Source organism: Neopsephotus bourkii, unplaced genomic scaffold (genome assembly GCF_033783945.1).
Source record: "Neopsephotus bourkii isolate Nb327-2 ecotype Australia unplaced genomic scaffold, CSIRO-AGI_Nbou_v1 NB_1760, whole genome shotgun sequence".
Lineage (NCBI taxonomy): Eukaryota > Metazoa > Chordata > Aves > Psittaciformes > Psittacidae > Neopsephotus > Neopsephotus bourkii.
Window position 1 is genome coordinate 3083381 of NW_026902234.1, and position 22781 is coordinate 3106161.

At 39.1% G+C, this 22781-nt stretch overlaps 1 protein-coding gene across 1 annotated transcript in view; it reads left to right on the forward strand.

The window, feature by feature from the left end:
* Positions 1-22781, forward strand: part of EIF5B (eukaryotic translation initiation factor 5B) — a 37975-nt gene that overhangs the window by 9843 nt on the left and 5351 nt on the right. The window contains exons 3-19 of the mRNA XM_061377892.1: positions 6032-6157; positions 6250-6334; positions 6680-7313; positions 7773-7993; positions 8172-8322; positions 9791-9886; positions 11043-11129; positions 12677-12766; positions 14571-14866; positions 15506-15613; positions 15765-15875; positions 16755-16822; positions 17908-18049; positions 19488-19619; positions 20244-20426; positions 20735-20896; positions 22577-22708. Of these exons, the coding sequence (XP_061233876.1) occupies positions 6032-6157; positions 6250-6334; positions 6680-7313; positions 7773-7993; positions 8172-8322; positions 9791-9886; positions 11043-11129; positions 12677-12766; positions 14571-14866; positions 15506-15613; positions 15765-15875; positions 16755-16822; positions 17908-18049; positions 19488-19619; positions 20244-20426; positions 20735-20896; positions 22577-22708 (2824 nt within the window). The remainder of the gene's footprint in view (positions 1-6031; positions 6158-6249; positions 6335-6679; positions 7314-7772; positions 7994-8171; positions 8323-9790; positions 9887-11042; positions 11130-12676; positions 12767-14570; positions 14867-15505; positions 15614-15764; positions 15876-16754; positions 16823-17907; positions 18050-19487; positions 19620-20243; positions 20427-20734; positions 20897-22576; positions 22709-22781) is intronic.

Sequence of the window (22781 nt, forward strand, 5' to 3'; positions counted from 1 at the left end):
TCCACTCTTGCAGTTTATGTATGGATTAATAGTTTCTTTTTCTCTCACTGCTGCCTAGTCAGGATGCCATCTCTGTTACATGTAGATACAAAGTGCCAGCTTAGAGTGACGTTTTACCCTGTGTTTGGGGATATGTATTGTATGTACTATAATGTACTCAAAGTTGTAATTGTTCATGGTCTTAGAGCATGAGTAAGACATGCCTGTGTGGTAATCATGCTAATATGCTTGTCTGTTAGCAGAGAGTGTCTGTGAAATGTTGTTGGTGTCAACTGACCTGTAACGCTGTCCTTCCTTGAAACCTGCATGGGAAGCTGGAGGAGCTTGTTTGACAAGGAATGGCAGTTGCGCATTTCAGCTGCAGAAGTTCTCTGCACAAATTAAAATGCTAAAAGGCTATTGACTCATACTTTGGTAGCTATAGTCTTATCTTCCCTGTATTTGACCTTGCTTCCTGGGGCAATGCCCAGGAAGTCTTTCAAGTTTCTGTGCCTAGATTTGTCTCTTAAAGAGATTGTAGTGCATGCATTATCTGTCTGTAGTATGGCCAGGTTGGACAGAGCCTTGGGTGACATGGTTTAGTGGGAGGTGTCCCTGCCCATGGTAGGGGGGTTGGAACTGGATGATCTTAAGGTCCTTTCCAACCCTAACTATTCTATGATTCTGTGGAAGCTTCATGCTGTGAAAATCCCTATTGATGAATATATTAATTATGCCAGTACTTGGAGTAATTTCTTTAACCTTCCATGGAAGATACATGATAGATAACTAAAATATATTTATAACAGTTCTGAGAAACTTTGAAACCATTACAGCTCCTTAACATATTTCAGAAGTTTAAATCTTGATTTGGAGCATGATTGCTTCTGTTCTGGTGAAATGTGTGCTAATTTGCACCTGTAATACCCTAGATTACCAAAGAAGAGGTAAAACTTCAAACATACATCTTGCTTGTTGTTAGAAAGCATTAGAACTTATAAGACTTTACAATTGAAGTGTTTGTAAGCAAAATGGTGAAGTGTGCCCTTAAGACTAACACAAACCCCTGGTATGTGGAAACTAGGCTTAATGTAAACCTTGTGTGAGGGTGAACTCTGGCCTCATGATGGCTTCCACAGGGAATTTCTAGGTTCTGGCTGTTGCAGGCCATTGCATCAGAAAAAGGACTTGCTCCAAAACTGTGCTTGTTTGTCATGTTTTAAACTTGCCCACTCTGTCCTACCCCCAGGAAAAGAGTCTAACACCTTAAGGTGTGTGCTATTTTAGTATTTTTTTCAGCAGATGCTATAAACTAGCTGAGGGATTTTATTTTGTTTTAACTGGGGTTCCAGTCTTAGATATTGTCTCCTTGCTGCACTAGCAAGAGAAACACTGCAGTGTATTTTTTTTTCTTCTCCAGACTGTGCATCTATCAGTCACGAGGCTTTTCCACTTTTCTGACTCAATAGCTTGCAATTGTGTGGGATCTTATAAATAGGGGAGCTATTGGCTGTCTTTTTCCATCTGACTGAGCAGCGGTAGGTGACAGCTCTTCATTTATTTCCTAGCTCTGCTTAAATCTTCACACTGAAAACATTTCATAATTTCTCTGACAGGCAGGATTTGTGATTGTAGCTTTACTTTTTGGTGGCTTGGCTTTACCCAGTTTAGGTTGTGTTTTGGAGTGTCACTTTGTTACTGGCCTGAATTAATGCTGTGATTGCATGAGAGGAGATGTTGAATTTCTTTTGTTGCCCATGCCTGTCTTTAAAATCTCTGAATAATTACTTGGGATGCTCTGTGTATATTTGATCGTGGTCTGGTACAGAATGGCCTGCTAGCACAGCATTTAACTAGTGACCCTGTGAATGTTCAGGAATCTGTTCATAAGGGCTTTCCCAATGTAATGCAGGTTTTCAGTAGCCTTTACTGGAACTCTTCTGGGTAAGAGATTTCTTAATGTAATTTCTAAAGCAGTAAGGTCAATGTTTTTCAGTATAAATTATGTGAATATTTCTGTATGTTACTTCTAAACAGTTTTGGAATACGTTGAAGTGTTACATTGCTTAAATGGCAAAAGGCGGTGAAATTGCGTAGGGGAAGACTTTTAGTCAGTGGTGTGATTCTAAAGAAAAACAGTTTTTCTTGGTAACTGAAATAACATGATCTCTGCACACTCGTCATTGATTCCTGCCATCTCCTTTAAATAGCCTGATTGCTGTGTCTTTTTCTGCATAGCTTGCTCTGTATTAAGCACAGCTCTTTAGGGAGGAATGTCCGTGGCCATTTAAATGTTTTGAAAATTGTTTGTTTAGGTTTGAGTGAAGTGTACACACCAAACTCCTGCTGTATTTATTGCACTGAAATGCTGTTCTAGCAATACCAGAACTCTCTTCATAGCTGGCAGCAAAATTAGAGGCTGGAGTTGAATGTATGTGAGTGAGAAAAGGTGGCTCAGATCTCACTTCTGAAATAGACAAAAGAAAATCAGGCAAGTAACTTGGTTATTTTGGTGTGCAGAACTGGTCAACAGCAAGCCTCTCTTGAGCCCAAAGCATTATGGGCTTGAATGGCCCAAGGTAGCAAGGCTCTGAAGTCTGTAGGTAAAGTCTTAATGTGAAAGTGATTTGAGGTCAGAATTGAAAACTGTTTGAGGATAGTGGTGCTGTCAGGTTCCTGTATCAGGTACTATTAGTGTTGGGGTTAAGACCCTTGCGAAAGGCTAAGTGGAGGGGCAAGAGAGGCTATGTGGAGACCTTTTGGAGGAGGAAGTTCCTACAAGAGTGTTTGGGTTTCTGAAGCGTGCTTTTGGGGACTGCTTGAAAAGGATTACAGGAAAGAGTTCCTAGTTGTATATTCCAATGCCAACAGGAAAGAAGCTCACCTGTTAGATACCTTAAGTGCAGTGGGTTCCTTATGACTTAAGAATTACTCAGGAAGAGAGGGAGGGCACCTTCTCAGTCTTATTTTCAACTTTCTTTTATTATGAAATCCTAGTGGAGTATTATTAGAGTATTTAAAGGTAAGGAAATTCAAGGTCAGTATGGGAACAAACTCATAGTAATGGAAGACAGTATTTGAATTCCTTAGCTTTCCAATGATGTTCTTGCTTTACATTTCTTAAGAATTGTAACTATATATATTGCTGTTTATGTATGTGCAGCCTTAATTTTACTTTCATTTCATTGAGGCTCAAATGTTCGGAGCGTACTGTGTCACTTCTTAGGAAGTGGAAATGTAGTGTAGATTTCTTTGGCAGTGTACAAGGCCAGATTGGAGAGAGCCTTGGGTGACATGGTCTAGTGGAAGCTGTTCCCTGCCAAAAGCAGAGGGTTGGAATTACATGATCTTAAGGTCCTTTTCAACACAAAGCATTCTATGATTCTTGGAAACCATTGACTGTTAAGCAGTGAAAGCCAAGGCTGGAAAGGCTCTTGTACTGTATTTATGCCACTATCATGACAGCTGAACAGTCTTCATTATTATTCCTAAGTTGTTCTAGCTGGTGGGTGTTAAAGCTTACTGCTTATGGTTGGGGTTTTTTTTTAAAGTGTTCCAGAGATTTTTTGCCCCCCACAGAAAGGTTTTCTTCAAGGTTCAGTTAAAATGTGTTGATTTGAAAACAAATAACTCCTCACCCCTTAAAGGCCATATCCTGGAAAACTCTAAGCATCCTCCTTGCTAGTAGCATAAAACCCATGTGGTTTATGTTTGGACATAACTTCTGCAAAATTGCTATGTGAAAAGTCAGCCTTGAGAATATCTGTGTAAAATATAAGCTGTTGAAAGACTTGGCTCTTTAGTATCTGTAAAGCCATATGGCTAAGATCCTGCAGTAGTGGAAGCAGTACAGCTATGGAAGAAGTAGTGGTGGAGCTTGTATTTTGGGCTCTTCAAACTATTTCAAGCTTGGATTTGACTTGATATTCTCCATTAACTCCTAAAGTAAAAGGAGGTAAGCAAGTATGCTGAATAAACTGAATTTCTGCTCTTAATTCAGAAAGAAATGAGGGGCCTATGTGTAGGCCTGGATGTAATGTAGTTAGCTTGGTATTAGGGCTTTAACTCTAGGTGACATTTTTATCTTGGCTGTCTATGCTACTGCTGGTGCACAGCCAGTTAAATTGCTTATAAAAACAGCTCTTAAGTTGCTGAAAAATCAAGTCAGCTGTTTTTAAGATGGAAATAGCCAAAAAGTTTATTATTTCCTCTTGAAGTGGTAGGGATTGGTTTGGGAATTAGGCATTAACTATTAGAGAGTCACATTTCTCAAATAAATGTATTACTCAGCACAGAAGTAGTACTATTAGGTATATTTAAGGTGTGGGTTTTCTTCTCTTGACTAGAAATAAAGAGTATTTCTGGTAATAAAGGTGATGTACAGTGAGGTGTTTCATTGTGGTGCTTATTATTTGGTTTCTTCAGTCTACAAGCAAGAAAATTTAACATCTTAAGTAGAAACAGTCAGTCTTGGCCTTTTCAAAAAAAACCACCATGTCTTTTTTATTTGTGCTGTTGTCACATATAGATCGTGTTGGGTGACTCGCTTATGTCCAGTATTTGGGATAAAATGAGTTTGAGACTGTCAGCATTCACTTGTAAAACTATTCTCTCAGTCCACTCCTTTTGCAAAGGGAAGTACAGCTTAGGCTTGCTGAATTTCAGGATCTTCAAAAGATTTTTTTCATTATTATTCAGCTCCTGGGCTTGCAAATTGGCAAGGCTGAGGTTCTGGTAGTTCAGAATTTGCTGGCATCTTGGAGGCTCTGAATTTGGAAGAAATCTTATTTTATTTTCTGGATATAGGTTCAGGTATTTGGTGGGTCAGTCTTTGGTTGATTTGCCCTTAGTGGTTGGTAATAATTGAGACAGTGAGATTGCAAGATAACACATTTCTGCCCACGTATTGAAGAGGGAGTTAGGTGCATATTGATTTAGTTTCTTTTTGAAGCTGCAAGATCTAGTAAAATAATACTGATTAATAGACCAATTTTGGCCTGAATACTAGGGTTCTAAATATGAAGGAGGGAATAGGTAGGTCTTCTTTCTCACAACTGTAGTGAGTGTGGTTAGGTGGAAAAACCTCTGCACACTAGGCTTAGTCTTTGCTCAATTCTTGTGGTACAAGTCAAGAAAAAAGTGTATGTGAATTACAAATATTGATAAAGAACAGTAAACCCCCCGTTTCTGTTTTAGTTGCAGATGAGAGGTTAGAAAATGCTTTTGAAAGAGAAACTTGCTATCATGAGATCTAATGAGGAAGGATGCATATTTCATGTGTCTCGTGAAATTTCTGGCTTTCTTTAGGCTTGGGAGAGGTGATGCAAAAGTAAGTAGTAGAAAGGATTGATTGCCAACTGCACTGGTGTTTTTTCTGATCTGCTTTAGAGTCTGGCTTGAGGCTGAGCTCTTCCTCTGTGTGACTACTTTTATTTTTGAAAGATAAAACTTTTCAGTCTGAGAGCAAAGCATAGGCAACTGTTACAAATTGGAAGCTGTGAAGAGCTTCCACTTGCTAAATAAATATACAATAGATTTTTTTGTCTGCTAACGGGTATTTAAAGGGGCAGATAAGTGCTTTTAAATAGAACTCTGCTTATTAAATTAGAAGTTTTCTTCTATTTGTGCTTTGTTTTTAGGCATTGATTGTGGGGCCTGCTTTACTATTAATGACACCTACTGTCATTACTGTGACTTCAAGGGCTAAACCATTTATCTCTTGGAGGAACAAAGTGAAAGAGTCTAGTTACATTTTTCCAGGAAGTTTTATAAAAATCTCACATCTAACCTTTCAAACCCAGTGTTTCAGGAGAGGTGTATTTCACTGTCCCACCTCCCTTCAAGTAGTGTAAGGGTTTTTCTTTTTGTCCTACTGGGTGGAATAAGGTAATAGGGTATAATGGTTTGTTAAATGTGGGGTTTCCCCTTGTGATGCTGATGTCTGTTCATTGGAATTTTACATTTTGAAGCTTTTGTTCTATGCAGATGGGTTCTTCTTATATAAACCTAACGTTGGAACTCTTGATAACCCTACTTTTCTTTCGTGTTTTAGTGCAAAAGATGATATTGATATTGATGCCCTTGCTGCTGAGATAGAGGGTGCAGGAGCTGCAAAGGAGCAAGAGCCTCAGAAATCCAAAGGCAAAAAGAAAAAAGAGAAGAAGAAACAAGATTTTGAGTAAGCTTGCGGGTTTTTTTTTCTCTCTGTCTTATTTTATTCCATTTAACAAGAACTCAGTTACTTAAGTACCGTAACTTTTCTTATTTTAGTGAAGATGATATCCTGAAGGAGCTGGAAGAACTGTCAATAGAGGCGCAAGGAGGGAAAGTTGACAGGGAACCTTCTACAGGAAAGGTGAACACTGAGGGGAAAGTGGGCTCATTAATAGGACATAGTAAAATACAAGGCACCTCTGTCCCAGGAAAGTTCTAGTCTTGTAGTATAGTATTTTTAATTATACTTGATTATATTTTTATAGTAAAGTAACTGGTGAGAGATTCTACCAGAATAATTACTCAAAGCCGATCAGAATAAATTTTAATTGTGGGTTGAGGCATAGTACACTTTGCAGGAATAGTTACTGCTTTCACACTTTGTCTTCAGTAAGAGAAGTCACTCTTGACATCTTTCAGCGCTTCTGCTTAGCTCACAATAGCCAGTAATCTTTCGTGGCTGATTATTGAATTGTTTAATTACCAGGTTGAAAATGACAATGAAGAAAGCTTATCAAAACAAGACAAAAAAAGGAAAGGAAAGAGTAAAAAAGCCAACCTGGAAAATGACTACGACAGTGAGGAAATGGAAGATAAAGATAAAAAATCTAAAAAAGCTCAGAAAGCAAAACAAGATATGCTTTCTGGCAGTGATGATGATGATCATGAAATACAGCTTAAGAAAAGCAAAGGGAAAACTCAGAAGTCAAATAAAAAGCATGACTTGTCAGAAGAAGATGAAACTAACATTAAGAAAAGCAAAGACCGTGCAGGGGCAGTGTCTACAGGTGAGAGTGGTGATGAATCAGATGACATCTCCCAGTCTAGAAAAGGACAAAAGAAAAACCAGAAACTGAAGTCTGCTCCTGCTGCAGAAAGTGGGGATGATGATGATGAACCTTCATTCAAAGTGAAAACAGTGGCTCAGAAGAAGGCAGAAAAAAAAGAACGTGAAAGGAAAAAACGTGAGGAAGAAAAAGCCAAACTGAGGAAGCAGAAAGAGAAGGAAGAACTGGAAGGTGGTAAAGAACCAGCCAAGCCAAAGGAAGCTCAAAAAAAGCCTGAAGAGAAGGCTTCTGAAGGCCTGGCAACCGCTGGCAAGACTCCTGCAGCAACAGAGGGTTTGTAATGTGATTTTTGAAACTGTAATTTAAACACTGTAGCTTTTATAAGGCCAGAGATTTGGCACACACTGAAGATGATTTGTTGCTTTATTCTGAATTGGGAATACTAGACACATGATAGCCTTTTCTGCTTCTTTATGTTGGCTCCCATGTGGCTTTTTTTTGTGGCCTATAGTTTGTTCAGGTACATGGGAAAACAAGAGCCAGATGGTAAATTCTCATTGCAGTATGTGGTTATGGTTCTGTATTGCAAACATACTTTTCACTTCCCAGTTATTCTGTTACTTTAAGACTTCAGGCCCTGACTTTATAAGTTCAGAGAGTTTAATTTTTTCATTATGATGTGCTTAGATAGTTTCTTGTTTCATGTTACTTACTATATTTGAAACATTAATTGTATTTAGAGTATCTTTAGAATTTCTCTGATCTTTGAATGTTTGCTGTCTCTTTCTGTAGCTGATGACAATGAGGGGGACAAAAAGAAGAAAGACAAGAAAAAAAAGAAAGGTGAGAAAGAAGAAAAAGAGAAAGAGAAGAAAAAGGGTCCCAGTAAAGCCACAGTTAAAGCTATGCAGGAAGCCTTAGCTAAAATGAAAGAGGAGGAGGAAAGGGCAAAAAGAGAGGAGGAAGAGCGCATAAGACGACTGGAGGAGCTAGAAGCAAAACGCAGAGAGGAGGTACCGTGTATCTTACCCTCTCTTTTATTGTGTCCTCAGGGTAATCTTAACCTATCCCCATGCTGGTGCAGTTGGTGGATTAGTCTTTCATATGTTTCTTATCAGTATGTATGTGGCCAGCTTTTGTGTAAACCATGCTTTAACATTTCTGCATGCCTTTTTTTTAACCTTTTTCTAGGAACGATTAGAGCAAGAGAGGAAAGAAAGAAAGAAACAGAAGGAAAAAGAGAGGAAGGAGCGATTAAAGAAGGAGGGAAAACTTTTAACAAAAACTCAACGAGAAGCAAGAGCCAGAGCGGAGGCTACTCTTAAACTACTTCAAGCTCAGGGTAAGCAATAAAGCTTAATACTACTACTACTACTAGTAAATCATACCCCTTCTCTGTGTATGTTTTTTCTATCTGGAGCTAGGGGGTTAGTTCTAAGTAATTCTGTATGAAGCTCCTTTGTTGTCTAGGAAGGCAGTGTGTATGACACTCCCCTTTTTAAAAGTAGGATTAAATGTCTATATTTTCATCTTACACTTCAAATATCCAACTTTATATTTTTAATATATTTTATATGTTTCATATTTCACTTGCATTTTAAAGATGTCATTTAAGGAACTTATGAGAAATTGCTTCCTTCCATCGCTTAGTCCAGAGGCCAAGAAAAGCAGATGGGTTGTACTGCAGGTCTTGCGTTACCGTGAGTTAATTCGTATGCTCACTTAAGCAAGTGCGTTGTTTTGTGGTGTTAGTCCATGGGGACAGTATATTATCCTCTTGCATTTGCTTCTGGAAAAGGGTGTAACAGGAGATTTCCGGCTTTACCCTCAAATATAGTGTTTCCATTACAATGAAATAAATGTATCCAGTGTGTTGTAAGCTCATATACTAATTTGTTCCTGGTAAGTTGTGGCTAAAGAAAGAAATGAGTCCTTGAGTTCCGAGTATCCTTTGTATTTATGGGGAACACTATCTGACACTTCTGCTAGGTGGATGTGTAAGGGTAGGAATCTCTGTAGTTAGTAAAGTGTTTGGAGCTCTTAAAAACACACAAAGGCCATTTATCTTGAGTTGTTGTAGCTATTAGAATCTTTCTATTTGTGTGTTGCCACAAGTGGATTTTTGTCAGATATACACTGCAAGTCACACATTACCTAAAGGAATTTTTAGAAGATGTAGCAGTAATTGAATTATTAATTTGTTTTTGCACTGAACTTCTTGTTTTTAACTGAATCCCTTCCAATGTCACAGGTGAAGATGAAGCTGATGAATCGAACCTGGCATATCTTAATACCTAAAACTGTCTATGTTGTTAAAAGTAACAGACAACCCCCTCCCTAACACTGAGCAAAAGATAAAATGCTATCTACTGAACAACCTTAAGCTTTTAAAAGCTGTGCCTCTTAACTGCTCCAGATTTTCTGAAATGGGGGTGATTGGCAGACTGGCTTTAAGAGAGTTTTACCATGGCAGACTTTAAATTGACACATGCTGTTAAGCTTTGTGTGTGTGTGTGCATGAAATCTAGAAAAGCTTCAAAGCTGGAGTCTTAGGATCAGGTTGTTTTCTTCCCTTTAGTTATCTGTCTTCTTTTTGAGACTATTCAGGGTATCTGAAGATCTACACTTTGCTCAAGCTTTGCAGCTTTTGAAAATCAGTCTTTTTAAAAAGATAAAATATGCATTGAACCTACTTTCCAATGCCTTCCTCCTCTTAGGAAGTTCTAGAAAGCATGTTCTCATTTAAACCAAAGCTTATGTTTGGTAACTAGTCGCCTCAATTTTTCTTTCTAACAATTTCTGTTTTGCAGGTGTTGAAGTGCCATCCAAAGACTCTGTGCCAAAGAAGAGGCCAATATATGAAGACAAAAAGAAAAAGAAGCAGCAGCAGCCAGAAAATAAAGAAGGTGTGGTTTGCATGTGGGGATACTTAATAGATCAGTCACCTTTCCAGAAGTGTTTGTGGAATAAGTCAGCTAATCCTAAACCAGTGGCACTTCAGGGTGCCTCTGAGGTTCTTTTGACATCCCTGCCCCCATGTGCAAGTATTGGTGCATTAAGATCTTAAAATTCTTTTGAAGGCTGCTCACTTTGTTTTGTTTAAAAAAAAAAATTAATTTGGTGGGTTTTTTTTTCTTCTTTTCTTTAGCCTCAGTATTTCCTTCAGAATTTCTAAATGTTGGAGATGTGCAGAATGTAAAAGCTTTTTACAATGGTGAGGTTGAATGCTTTGTGTGCCTGTGTAGGTTAAATACAATGTAGTGTGAGTAATAACTTACAATTAAGTCTAAGTTGATGTTCCAGGATGAGAGGGGATTGATCTTAGTTTTAGTACTTTTAAGTTGGAGGCAATTTGTTTGTTTTCTTGTATATAAAAGCAGTTTTCAGTTTCCAGGGTGTGAGTAGCTCACAGAGCTTGCACTGGTTAGGTGTTGATTGAATGTGTTGAACTTTCTACTTTTGTGCTTTGTAGCTTTCCTGGGGTGGGGCTGTTACTGTGGCTCTTCTGAAGACTATTCCTGAGTTAAAACAAACAGAAACAATCCCAAAACCTCTTTGAATCGGATTTTTTGTTATTTAGCTGGGTTTGTTGGGTTTTTTTAATACTTGGCAGAAGTTGTGTGGCTGCTTACCACTTAAGGAGTGTGTGTAAAGAACTGAGAACAGTGCTTAACAGAATTATATCTGTGATTTTGATTTTTTTTCATATGGAACAGTAGAGCAATAGTGGGTAGTTCATTACTTCATTTTCCCTTGTCTTCTAAAGAAAGTGAGGGTTTTTATAATGTTTGAAAGCAACAGTAGTACTCTTAGCCAATAATGGACCTATTGCATAAACCTATTTAACTGCTTAGAAAGCCAGATGTTTTGCAAATAAGCCACATGCTCTAACTTTTGTTTTAACTCAGTAAGTGGGAGTTGTTTGGTGTTACATAATTTCAGATTTTGTTTACTTGTAATAATAGCACAACTTAAAATAGAGCTTGAGTGTGAAGCTGTATGTGTAACTTGGGTTGCACTTTGGAAGGATGTAGCAACCAGTTTGCTTTCTGGCAATTTCAGAAATTGTGGAGGTGACTTCCCCAGCTGAAGATGCTGTAGAACTGGAACCACCAGTAGAAGAAGAGACTCCTCTCCCGGTAGAGCCAGGTTAGTCATAATGCTAATAAACCCCATTAGACTTTGTGGCAGTACTGCATGGTAGGTATTGTTCCTTGTTGGATGGGGGGTGAGTGGCCATCCTTTCTTGAAGTAGTTGCTGGGTTGTTTTTTTCCTTTCGCTAAAGGAGGAATTGATGGAATTTTATGGAATAAAAAGGCATAAAGCTTCAAAATGAGAATGTAAAGATCCCTCATTCTTGGTGAACTGCAGTGTTCAGTTGGCTTAGGCAACTGTTTCAAGCCGATTCAGTGCCTTATGATTAGCTCTCTTTGACTTTCCATTTGCTTTCTAAAAGGCTGTTTTATCAGCAGTTAAGCAGGGATAGGGGAAAAAATACACTGTGTCTAGTATTGATACTGCAATATTCACAGGGGTTGTACAAATTCCAAATGTTTTGTTTTCACAAGTGCTGAATGCAGTGGATATGGGTTAGCTTATGGAACTGAGTATCAGCCCAGCAAGTGATTGTTGTCCTCATTTTTGCCTACACACAATACTTGTTTTGGCAAAATCATGTTGTACTGGACTTCCTCCTCAGCAAGGAGACTGTTTCAGTTTTTACCCTTATGCTTAAGCTAGATAAATACTGACAAAATTTCCAGCCTTTTGAAAACAAAGCTGAATGTGTACTCTAATTCTAGCTTAACTTATCCATTGCTGTAAAAGAGAAAGGCTTACTGGCAGAACGTTGTTTACAGTTAATGTTTTAGCAGTCTGGAACTTTCTCTTCATTTCAAAGAGCTGAAATTCCATGACACTCCATGTGCTGCAACATTTTTTTTATATATATATATATATGAAATGTATATATGTATTTTTATACATCTTTTATAAATTTGCATATATATACACTCACTATATGTAGCTTATATATAATGTTGTATATTATATATATTTTAAACTATATATAATGTATATAGTTTAATGCCTCTTTTGGAGAAGGTTAAAAGATTCCCCCCCCCCATTTGTCCTTTATGAAGAGCTGGATTATCTTTATATTATCTGAATTAATTCCTGCTGGAATGAATATATTTAATGCTTCTGCAATCCATAGTATAATTATGTTAAGGTACTGGGAGTCCCAAAGTTGCACTTTTATGGGCAGCTTTTTTCTTTCCCATTAATTAAAATCAGTGCTGCAACCCAACTCATTTCCTTTCTTCTATGAATCTCTGTCACTTTGTTACACATGGCTAATGGTTGGGCAGCTCTTTTAAAGGAGTGTTGCAGAGGTTTGTGCGGTGTGCATTGTGCAGGTACTTGCTTGCTATGCAGACAGGAACCAGACGAGCAGTTTAGCTATGTCTTTCAAAGCCGTGTTTTGCTAAGCAAAGGTGCTAGCACTATATGATTTTGTGAAGAGAACTGAGGATAATTTCTTTAGTATGCAGTATTTTCTGCTTAGGCAACGTGGAGATAATTTGATAGAGTTATGGTAGCAGCAAACTCCTAAGTTACAGTTGTCAGTATGTCAAAGTTGATTCTAAAAATGTTTTAAGTTGCTGGACTGTTTCTTTAATGTTGGTTTTCTTAGTTTCGGAAGAGAAGGAGGAAGAAGAAGAAACAGAAGATGGTGGTTTGGATGACTGGGAAGCTATGGTTAGTGATGAAGATGGAGAGAAAGGTAAGCATGTAAATACCAAATGGATGCTTTCTCCAATTAAGAGGCTTCTTTGGGCTGATGAGTCTCTTGTTTCTGTAGAAAACAGTATGGTTTTTAGATTCTCTCCCTGCCTCCTTAGATAAATTGTGAGGCAAGTGTGACGATAGAGGTACACGGTCCTCTTCTCAAAGGCAGAACTTTCAGAAACCACACAAATACTGCTCAAGAAGATCCTTTGGAACTACATGGAATATGTGTAATAACAACATAACTGGATTTTTTTTGTTTGTTTTTATGGGAGTAGAAATCCTCTCCTCTTAATTTGTGCTTAAAACACTTCTGGGAGTTTTGGGAAACCTTTTACCTGGTACTGTGTTTCTCTGGTAACCATTCCAGAGCTTATAACAGTTTTACCACACAAACCTGGCAATATGTAGGAGACTACCTTTGAGACAGCTTCTCAAAGAACCTGGGAACTAAGATGGTGTGAAGGTTAGTGTGCATGCGTTATAGTAAGTTCTTGTTGCCTCCTCTCATTGCTGCTTTGAGAGACAGGTGTGAAAGAAAGAATTGTCAGAACATTCATATTCCTGCACTTCTGTGCCACAGCCAGTTTTCTGTGTGCAGCCAACAGGAATGTTTCTGGGGAAGTTAGAGCTGTGCAAGAATGCAGGGATAAGTCCAGGTGTTTTCTTTCAGTGGTGGTGAAAACTGTTGTTGTGAGTCTTCCTGAACAGGAGTTGGCTCCTGTTCTTAGTACTTCCATGATGGGTCTTTGTTGTTTAAGATCAAAGACTGTTAATCAAGTATTTATTGACTTGCTGAGCCCCTGTATTTTCAAATGTAATACTTTATATATGTATATGTAAGTGGTAGGGATTTTATTTCAGCACAGATGAGTTCCTCTGGTGCTGGACTGTTCTACTTTGTGTACTAGGGATTGCTCACCTTCACCACGTTAATGTGGTGTCACCGTCCTGGAGAGAGCTTCACATCCCACTTCTGGCTGCCTGATTGGAAGGATCTGCTGATGTAATCCAGGAAATGAGCTTTCCTGGGAATTAGCGTATTAGTTGGTGGACTTCCAGCATAGTAAAGAAACGTAACTAATCTCTAAGAGCAGTGGGCCTCCTAGTAGCTCTCTAAGGAAGAGAATGCATGGCTTTAAAGTCTTCATTAGCTTGTCTCTTCTGATTTTGCCAGCATGATAAATGGAAAGCTTTTAAAGAAAGAATTACTATTTTGATAGCTCTTTTTGTGTGTTTATGGAAGGACTCCCCTGAAAATATTTTTTCTCTGAACAGTCTAGGAAAACCTTGAGATTTTTTTCAAGATGCAAAAGAGACCATTTATTCTGATTGTTACTACTGCTTAAATGTGTATTCCTGATAAGTAATGCACAGAAATCCATATTTAGTTGAATTTAGAGTATTCTGGCATTTAAAGGTGTTGGTGCATTCATTCCTTTATCAAGTACCCAGAGTTTTAAATAATGTCATTCCATCTCCATATTTGCAAATGACATCTAATGCAGGTGTATTGATAATGTCATTCCTCCTTCCACCCTGAACACACTGCTTGCACAGATTCTAAACACAAGTCAGCAGCTCTGAACATAAAACACTATTTTTTATATGGAAAGTTGAAAAACAGTCCTGACTAGGGCTTCTTGAGTGGAACCTACTCTCTGTCCTCACTCTTCTGTAGGAGTCTCTGCGTTTTGTGTTGGGTTGGTTGGTTTTTTTTGTGACCTCTCCCCTCCCCTACAAGGGTGAATTTAATAAAGCATTTTTACTTAAGGTTTTGTTTTTTTTTCTTTTGATAGAGAGCAAGCCTGTTCACATTGAAGTCAAAGAACAAAACGAAGTGGACGAGGAAGAGGAGGAGGAGGAAGATGAGGAAGATGAGGAAGAAGAGAGTGAAGAATCTGAAGATAGTGAAGGGAGTGAAGATGAGGATGAAAAGACCTCAGATGAGAGAGAGGCAGATTCCCAAGCAATTGGAAAACAATCTGTGGAAAAAAAGCCTAGCAAAGAAATTAGCTCTGATTCTGAATATGACTCTGATGATGATCGCACTAAGGAAGAGCGTGCTTATGACAAAGCCAAACGGAGAATTGAGGTATTTAGATACAGCTTTACTTGAACTGCTGGACTCTTGTGTTGTATAGGAAACAGCTTAATTTTCAGCTCATTGAAAAGCCTTTTAACTGTATTTGTCAGAATGATGGCTGTGTCGTGATGAATATTTAAGTAGGTCTGGATTTTGTGTTAAAGAATTAAAAATACTTGGTTTTGCTTGAAGATGAAGTGATTGGTTTTAGACAACTTGATCACAAAGAATGTGCTCTTTGTTGTTTCCCTCCACCTCACTCTCTCCTGGAGAAAGAGGCTTTTAGCCTTTACACATAGATATTGTAGAGCTTTAAATTACGTACTTGTGAATTGCTCAGCATTGTTGTGGCTGCCAGTGTCCTTGGTTTCCTTACCTGAGATGCTTATTCAGGAAGCACCATCCACAAAGCTACATGTTGATGGGTATAACAGCTTAGTCTACTAGGCTGTAACCAAACCCAGCCAACCAAAACCTTAACTGTTAGTTGTAAATTTTTTATTTGCCAAAAGAGGGGTGATGAACCTTGAGTTGCCTTGAAAGTTGAATGCCCACAATTAACTCTATGTATGCATATAATCAAGTCAAGATGTGAGGCGAGCTGTGGGGTTTGATTTATACTCACCCATTTTCATGTCTCTTTCATAGAAGCGACGAGCTGAAAACAGCAAAAACATGAACACTGAAAAGCTTAGAGCACCAGTTATTTGTGTCCTGGGGCATGTAGACACAGGCAAGACCAAAATTTTAGATAAGGTAAGATATAGAATGTGAAGGCACTGCCTGTGCATCTTGCTTATACATGTGCTTGTTATGATTGAAAATAGATATAGTTAAAGTGTACTCAGAGGTTCTCTTAGCCACTTACATGTAAGTGTTTCTGCTCCTTTGTTTTTTTTGTCTGTAGCTCCGCCATACTCATGTGCAGGACAGTGAAGCTGGTGGCATCACGCAGCAGATTGGTGCGACGAATGTTCCCCTGGAAGCTATTAATGAACAAACCAAGATGGTGAAAAACGTAAGTTGTAGCACACTAAAGACTGTTTGATGGTGGGTTTTGGGCTTTTTTAGATATGAAATGCAAACTAGTTAAGGCCTTGTGAGATTTCCTGGTGTGGGCAGATGCACTTTTACCTCATCTCTAATATTGGAGTTGATTGTTTCTTTTGAATTCCTGTGCCCTCTGCCAAAAGAGGGTTGTCTCATTTTTCATTTTAGTTGATAAAGTTTCGTTTCAGTTAATGAATTGCTATTTCTTCAGGAAAATACACAAATAGTGCTTACTGTGCTCCAGACAGTACATATATGTACATAGACTGCTTCTTCGTCAACATTTTGATTGTAATTTGAGACTTTGGAAACTGAGTGCATTTTTCTATTTAAAACTTACCTTTTTACTGTGTGCGCTGAAACTGGGCCAGTCCCTGGGTGATGGATTCTATTGTGTAACAGAAATAGTAACTGTTCAGTATTGCTTGTTTTGGGTTCTGTATTCCATCTCGCCTGACTGAAAAACCTTGGTAGTGTTGGCTTTTACCAAGATTTTTATTCAGCTTATTAAAAATGTCAAGTGGGGAGGAGGAACTCTTCCAAGACAAGGATGATGAATCTCACTAGTCAGAACTACTTTTCCCTTTGTAGGCTGCCTTGTCTTACAAAGTTCAGCTGAGCTTATGGCTGCTTGATACCATGGGGAGTGTGCTGCATCATTTTATTTACTTAATATTTTTATAGAGAAATGAGCTTTGACTGATCTGGCTTACGGAGGGTGCTGGCTTTTCTTAAAGTGTATCCGTGTTTTTGAAGTGAAGGCTGTCAGTACTGCTGCCAGCTCTTAGGTAGTTTGCTATTTTGCTTGTGTAATCTTTACAAGATGACTAATATTGTGAAATATTAGTTTGACAGAGAGAACATAAAAATTCCAGGCATGCTGATAATTGACACTCCAGGACATGAGTCTTTCAGGTAATGTTTTCTCGTAGTATAGTACTTCCCAGAAGTGATGGCTAAAGCATCTGGATATATTTTAAGCAAAGTGCTAGATCTTTGCCTAATCTGTTGTGTTTCTTCTTACTTGAAAAAACCCAGACAACCTGAAGTACAGGAATGAGAGGATTTGCTTAGTTTGCAGCTGCTTTTTATATCTGGTTAAGTGCTGGCCTTCTAGATCTGGTTAATTTTCCATCCTCGTGGCAGTTGAGCCATGAATATTTTTCAAAACCACATAAATAACATTTTTTTTCTTAATAGTTAGTGTAAGAGGAAAGACAGAAGCGGAAAGCTGGAGAGGAAAAGGTGAGGGTTTCAGGTGACCCAAGCACTCTGCTGTGAAAACTTCTGTTGTAGCCTCGAGTTCATAGTGTCCCAGTTAACTGAATTCAGGAGACTGCAGTTACCAATTGCACGAGTTAGCTGAGTCTTAGCAGAGGTCATATGCTGTCTAGGAACACCAGTGGTGTGCAGGCAAGCTGCTAAATCAGCTTCTAAGTTAAAAACATGATATGCATAGCTGTATTTGCTGAGGTGGCTCTTGCATGAAATACCCAAACTGAAGGACTAAGAATTTGATGTGATGTTCTCAGATATTAGCCTCTGCAAGCACTAAAATGCCATGCCTTGGGTATTTGGTAATGTTCTGATCAGTTCCTTGGCATCAAACCACTCACAGCTCTTCATCTAGCCAGCTTTTGTTTGGCACCAAAGATGCCTAATCTTGGTGTTACGTAGACTTGGGTAATAAATACCCTTGTTCAGATTTTGCACTCCTGTTTTTCACTTGTAACTGTCTCAGTTCTTGCTCAGAAAAAAATCAGGACAAATCTTAACTTGCAAAAATATATAATAATATGAGAGATCTTGGGAGAATAAGACATTAAATAGAATTTAAAAAGTGCAATTTAAATGTTTTTATAGAGTTCACATTTTTGAGGGAAAAATTACTTGATCAGCTTTGGCATTTTGTTGGTTGGTGTGTTTGATATTGTATTTGGTGTTGCTACATGACTGATTTGTCTGTTTTGGTTTTTGTTTTTTATTTTTTAATGCCACAGCAACCTAAGAAATAGAGGAAGCTCACTTTGTGACATCGCTATACTTGTAGTTGACATCATGCATGGTTTGGAGCCACAGACAATTGAATCAATAAATCTGTTAAAATCGAAGAAATGCCCCTTTATAGTAGCTCTCAACAAGGTAAGATAGCTTTTTACTCTTAAAGGTGTGCTTTTTTACTCAGAGTGTATTTGGCATCTGACAGTTGTCTGTTTCCTTCTGTGAACTTGAATTGTTTATGTAAAGTCTGAAGCAGTGACTTTTAATCCTTGCTTGCATTTTTCATGCCCTTGATACTCCAATGGCTTTACGGGAGCTTTGCAGAATAATCTCTTATAGCTCTTTTCCAAGTACGTTTCTTTACCTTACTTAACTTCTGTATATGAAGTGTTTCTGGAAGTTGTACTTCAGTTGTGTTTTTTGTTCTTACACTCATTCTATGGGTTTCTGTATGTTTTCTGATGAAATTGAAAGCCAGGTTTCACATTGAAAAGTCTTACTTTACATTAGCTGCTGATACATGTCAGCTTGATTTGAAGACAAGCTGGTTTTAAGAACAGTAATGTTGATCACTGGTGGGAAGTGTTTCAGGCTCTGCAATATTAGATGGTGAAGGTAGTGGGTTTTCTGCCTTATTTTCAGAAATTCTGTGCATGAGAAATTACTGTTTATGATGACTTAATATGAATTATAACATGTAAATAACTAATGTTCAATGACTTTGGATGCTATCTAACATGCTGATGGAGAACTTAGAGAAGGGTGTTCATGTGCAGTGTGAAAATTGCAATGGTGTTTAGAAAATGAAGTGAGCATTAAGATTGAAGGTGTTTGGAACTGAGGCAGCCGTTATCTCATGGCTGAAAACAGCTGCTTTGAGAAATAGAACTCGGCTATTAGGTGGAGAGGTGTTAAGGCCTGTACTAAGCCTGAGATTAAATAGCCAAAAGTTCTTGCATTTCAGGTTATAGTTCTGTTATTTGACCAGGTTGTAATCCATTTTCTAAAGATGTAGTTTTGATTTGTGCAGCAAATATAATAGATTCTTGGACTATGTCCTTCCTGCTTTGAAATCTTGCTTATGGAAGTATTTCTGAAGTATGCATTTGTACCTTTTGAACAACCTCCCTGTGATCCCTTCTCTGTAGCAACTTGGGAAAGGGCCCAAATTCCAGTAAGTTTAAAAAACCAGTGACTTTAAAAAATTCCCTGGAAAACTAGTAGTCTTTGCTCAGGAAAAATAAGTCCTTTTATTAATGTATGTAAAGCTCCTTGTGGGCCTCTTCCTTCTGAATGTTTTACCTTGAAACTTGATGCAATTAATGTGTATAAACTTTTCCCATATGAATGTGTATTATTTTAGCTTCAATTTTTAAAGCATGAAGTGGTATTTATCTAATGAAATACTGTTTGATGTTGAGTAAATATAGCAGCTAAAAGCAAATAAAAAGATTTACTTTGATTATTGGAGCAAATAGCTGGCTGTGTTGACTGGAAAAGTATTTCTCAGGGATGATGCGGCATAAGCCTACAGATGCCCTTTAAACTGTGTGAGATCACATATTGCTCTATTTTCAAGATTGATAGGTTATATGACTGGAAAAAAAGTCCAGATACAGATGTAGCCATCACCTTAAAGAAGCAGAAAAAGAATACGAAAGATGAATTTGAAGAGCGTGCAAAAGCCATCATAGTGGAGTTTGCGAAACAGGTAGGCTGGACTATTTGAAGCTCTTTGGCTAACAAAAATGATAGCAAAGGTGGTGTGCTTTGGGTGGGTGGGGTTTTGTTTGGGGCTTGTTTTGGGGTTTTTAACTTCCCTATCCAGAAAACAATTCAGGACATGAAGAAAACGGTCTCCTCTTTTCTGATATACTGGTGTTTACCTCTCATGAATCAAAATTTGCTGCCGTTTAAATGAATGCTACTTTGGAGAAAAGTAGCAGCTAATTGCTGTTGCATGGTCAGCAGAGTCGCAAATAGCAGTTTAAGTTTTCTGTCCCTATTCTTTCTGACTTTGGGAATTGCCTGAGAGAATCCCATCTATCTCTTTTTCTTGTGGACACTGGCAGGGCATGAGTCACATCAATTCTGTTGATGACATAAAATACTGTCTAGAAGCTAGATGTGGTAATTAGCATTGTACAGTTATCTTGTACTGCTTTCAAGTGTGGGTCAAGGCTTCAAGTTCCACAGCATACAGTCAGTAACCATGTGTTTTGTTAAGAAATTGGGATTTAAGAAATGCAGTAGTAATTGGCTGGGGCTGAATGTTAGTGTTAATACTGATGTGTCCGTATGTTTTCCCTTATATAACTATTAATCCTGATTCCAGGGCTTGAACGCTGCCTTGTTTTATGAGAATAAGGATCCCCGCACTTTTGTTTCTCTTGTACCTACCTCTGCTCACACAGGGGATGGAATGGGAAGTCTGATAGCTCTTCTCGTTGAACTAACGCAAACCATGCTGACCAAGAGGCTGGCTGAGTGTCAGGAGCTGAGAGCTCAAGTCATGGAGGTAACCTGTTCTCTGAAATTCCTCTAGGATCATAGGATGGTTTGGGTTGGAAGGGACCTTAAAGATCATTTAATTCTAATCCTCTGCCATGGGCAGGGACACCTTCCACCAGACCAGGTTGCTCCAAGCCTTGTCCAACCTGGCCTTGAACACTGCCAGGGATGGGGCAGCCACAGCTTCTCTGGGCAACCCGTGGCAGTGCCTCACCACCCTCACACTAAATTCCTCTCTGCTCTTTCCCCTTCCTCCTGGTAAAAAAAGGTGTGTTTGAAGTGGTTAAATTGGACTTTCCTCCCCCTTTCAATCAGGTTAAAGCACTGCCAGGCATGGGCACTACCATAGATGTTATTTTGATTAATGGACGCCTGAAAGAAGGAGACACCATTATTGTTCCTGGGGTTGAAGGCCCCATAGTAACTCAGATCAGAGGTCTTCTGCTGCCTCCTCCTATGAAGGAGCTACGAGTTAAGGTATGGAAACTGGTTAGTGTATTGACATTGAGAGAAGATTTTGAACCAGGTTTGGTTTAGAGTTTAGAAACTAGTGTTTGGATTATAATCCAAGGCTGCAACCATTGTCCTGTGCTTCATTTCACTGGAGAACTGTGTCCCTGCAGGCCACTGTCATTCCTAGTGTTTAGTCTAGTCCCTTCCTGCAGACTTAAATACTCTTGTAAAGTAGCACTAGTAATTGCTGATGCCTGTGTTGGTGTCCTCTCTGTGCCATGGTGATCCTTTGTTGTGAGACCATTGGGAGCCCAGAGATGCTGAAGGATGTAGCACTGAGACTGAGGTGGAATCTGAGCAGTTGCTGCTTGGCCTGATATAAATAGGAAGGGAAGAGCTGCTCTTTCCTGTTGTGTGTGTGTGTGTGTGTGTGTGTGGTATTCTGATCAGCGGTGTAGGACACTTGCCCTGGAGAATTTAAGTGAGGCTTGCCCCTCTGGTGTGCAACTTTACAGCTGTAACTTGAAAATGGCTAGAGAGTGGCAAAAGGAAGACTGACACTTATGCTTAGAGTACGTTCTCTGCTTTGTTGGAAGCTGCTCGATGTATTCTGGTACCATGAGGAATGAATTGAAAACGTGTGTTTCCCTTTATTTAGAGCAGAAGGTAGACTGGTGTGTGTGAAACTCTAATGAGACTCGCATGGCTTTTTTTGTGGACCTGAATAGCAGCGTAACAGATCACAGGTTCCCATCAACAAGATCTTCAGATGTGTTTCTGCACTTTTGGTGGGCGATGGAGTATGGGGTACCAGCACTGTGATGAAAAACACTGGATTGGGAACCTGTAGCTGGGGAGGTGGATCTAGAGTAGCTGATTGGTTTGTTTTCTTTTTGAGGCAGGCAGTGAGAATACATTTCAGTTCAGTCTGCCCACAGGGGATTGTCATCCTTGAAACAAGACCCAGATTTTGGGGTGGAGGGCTGAAGAATAGAGGCTTGCAGGAACAAAGTGCTTACTAGGGAAAGAAGCTGCCTGGCAGTTTTAAAGAAAGCATGGGACATCTCCCAAACAAAAGAAATGAAGAAACAAACCAGAAGATTCCTCCAGTATTGATTTAAAGGTCTTCAGAAGTAGCTGCTTTTATGATGCCTTGGAGCCATGCCCTGCATGGGTAGAGATCTTAAAGGCTCCCTGGGTGGGGAGGAGCACCTGGGAAATGGAGCATGGAACTAGGTAAACGAGAAGGTGGGATCCTCCAGTGGGAGAAGGGGACAGCTCTTCTGACAGGGAGCCTTGGGCTGTGTTAGCCAAGCTTTGGTGCTTCAGTTGAGCTGTTGCCATCCTCCCCTTACTTAACTATGGGGCTGAATTTGTATGTTTTTTTTTTAATGGTGAGTAGCTGCCTATCACTGTCTGCCCTTTTCTAGTAGATATTCCCTTCGGCTTTGTCTGCCTTCTCTGTTTTCAGATGACTCCCCCTGCTGTGCCACCCTTGATGGGGGTGGGGGCTGTCAGAAGGGAGAGGAGCATGCAGACTGAACCATGCAAAGCAGAGAAAATCACTGGTGAAAGATGGTAGCTGCTGGACTGTGCCATCATGCGCTCCACTTCTGCTGGCGGGCAGCAAGTTCTTCAGCTGCCCAGCACTACCTTGTGTTGCTGTGTGTCACCTGCATGAACTCTTTGTATTCTCATTTTCAGAACCAGTATGAAAAGCACAAAGAGGTTGTTGCTGCTCAAGGTGTAAAGATTCTTGGGAAAGATTTGGAAAAAACATTGGCTGGTTTGCCCCTGCTTGTAGCTCATAAAGAAGATGAAGTCCCAGTACTCAAGGTAAGGTGGCTGATGGTGAAGTAAGACACATAAGCGAAGGGTAACAGAGTTCTCTGATAATCGCAGGATCCTA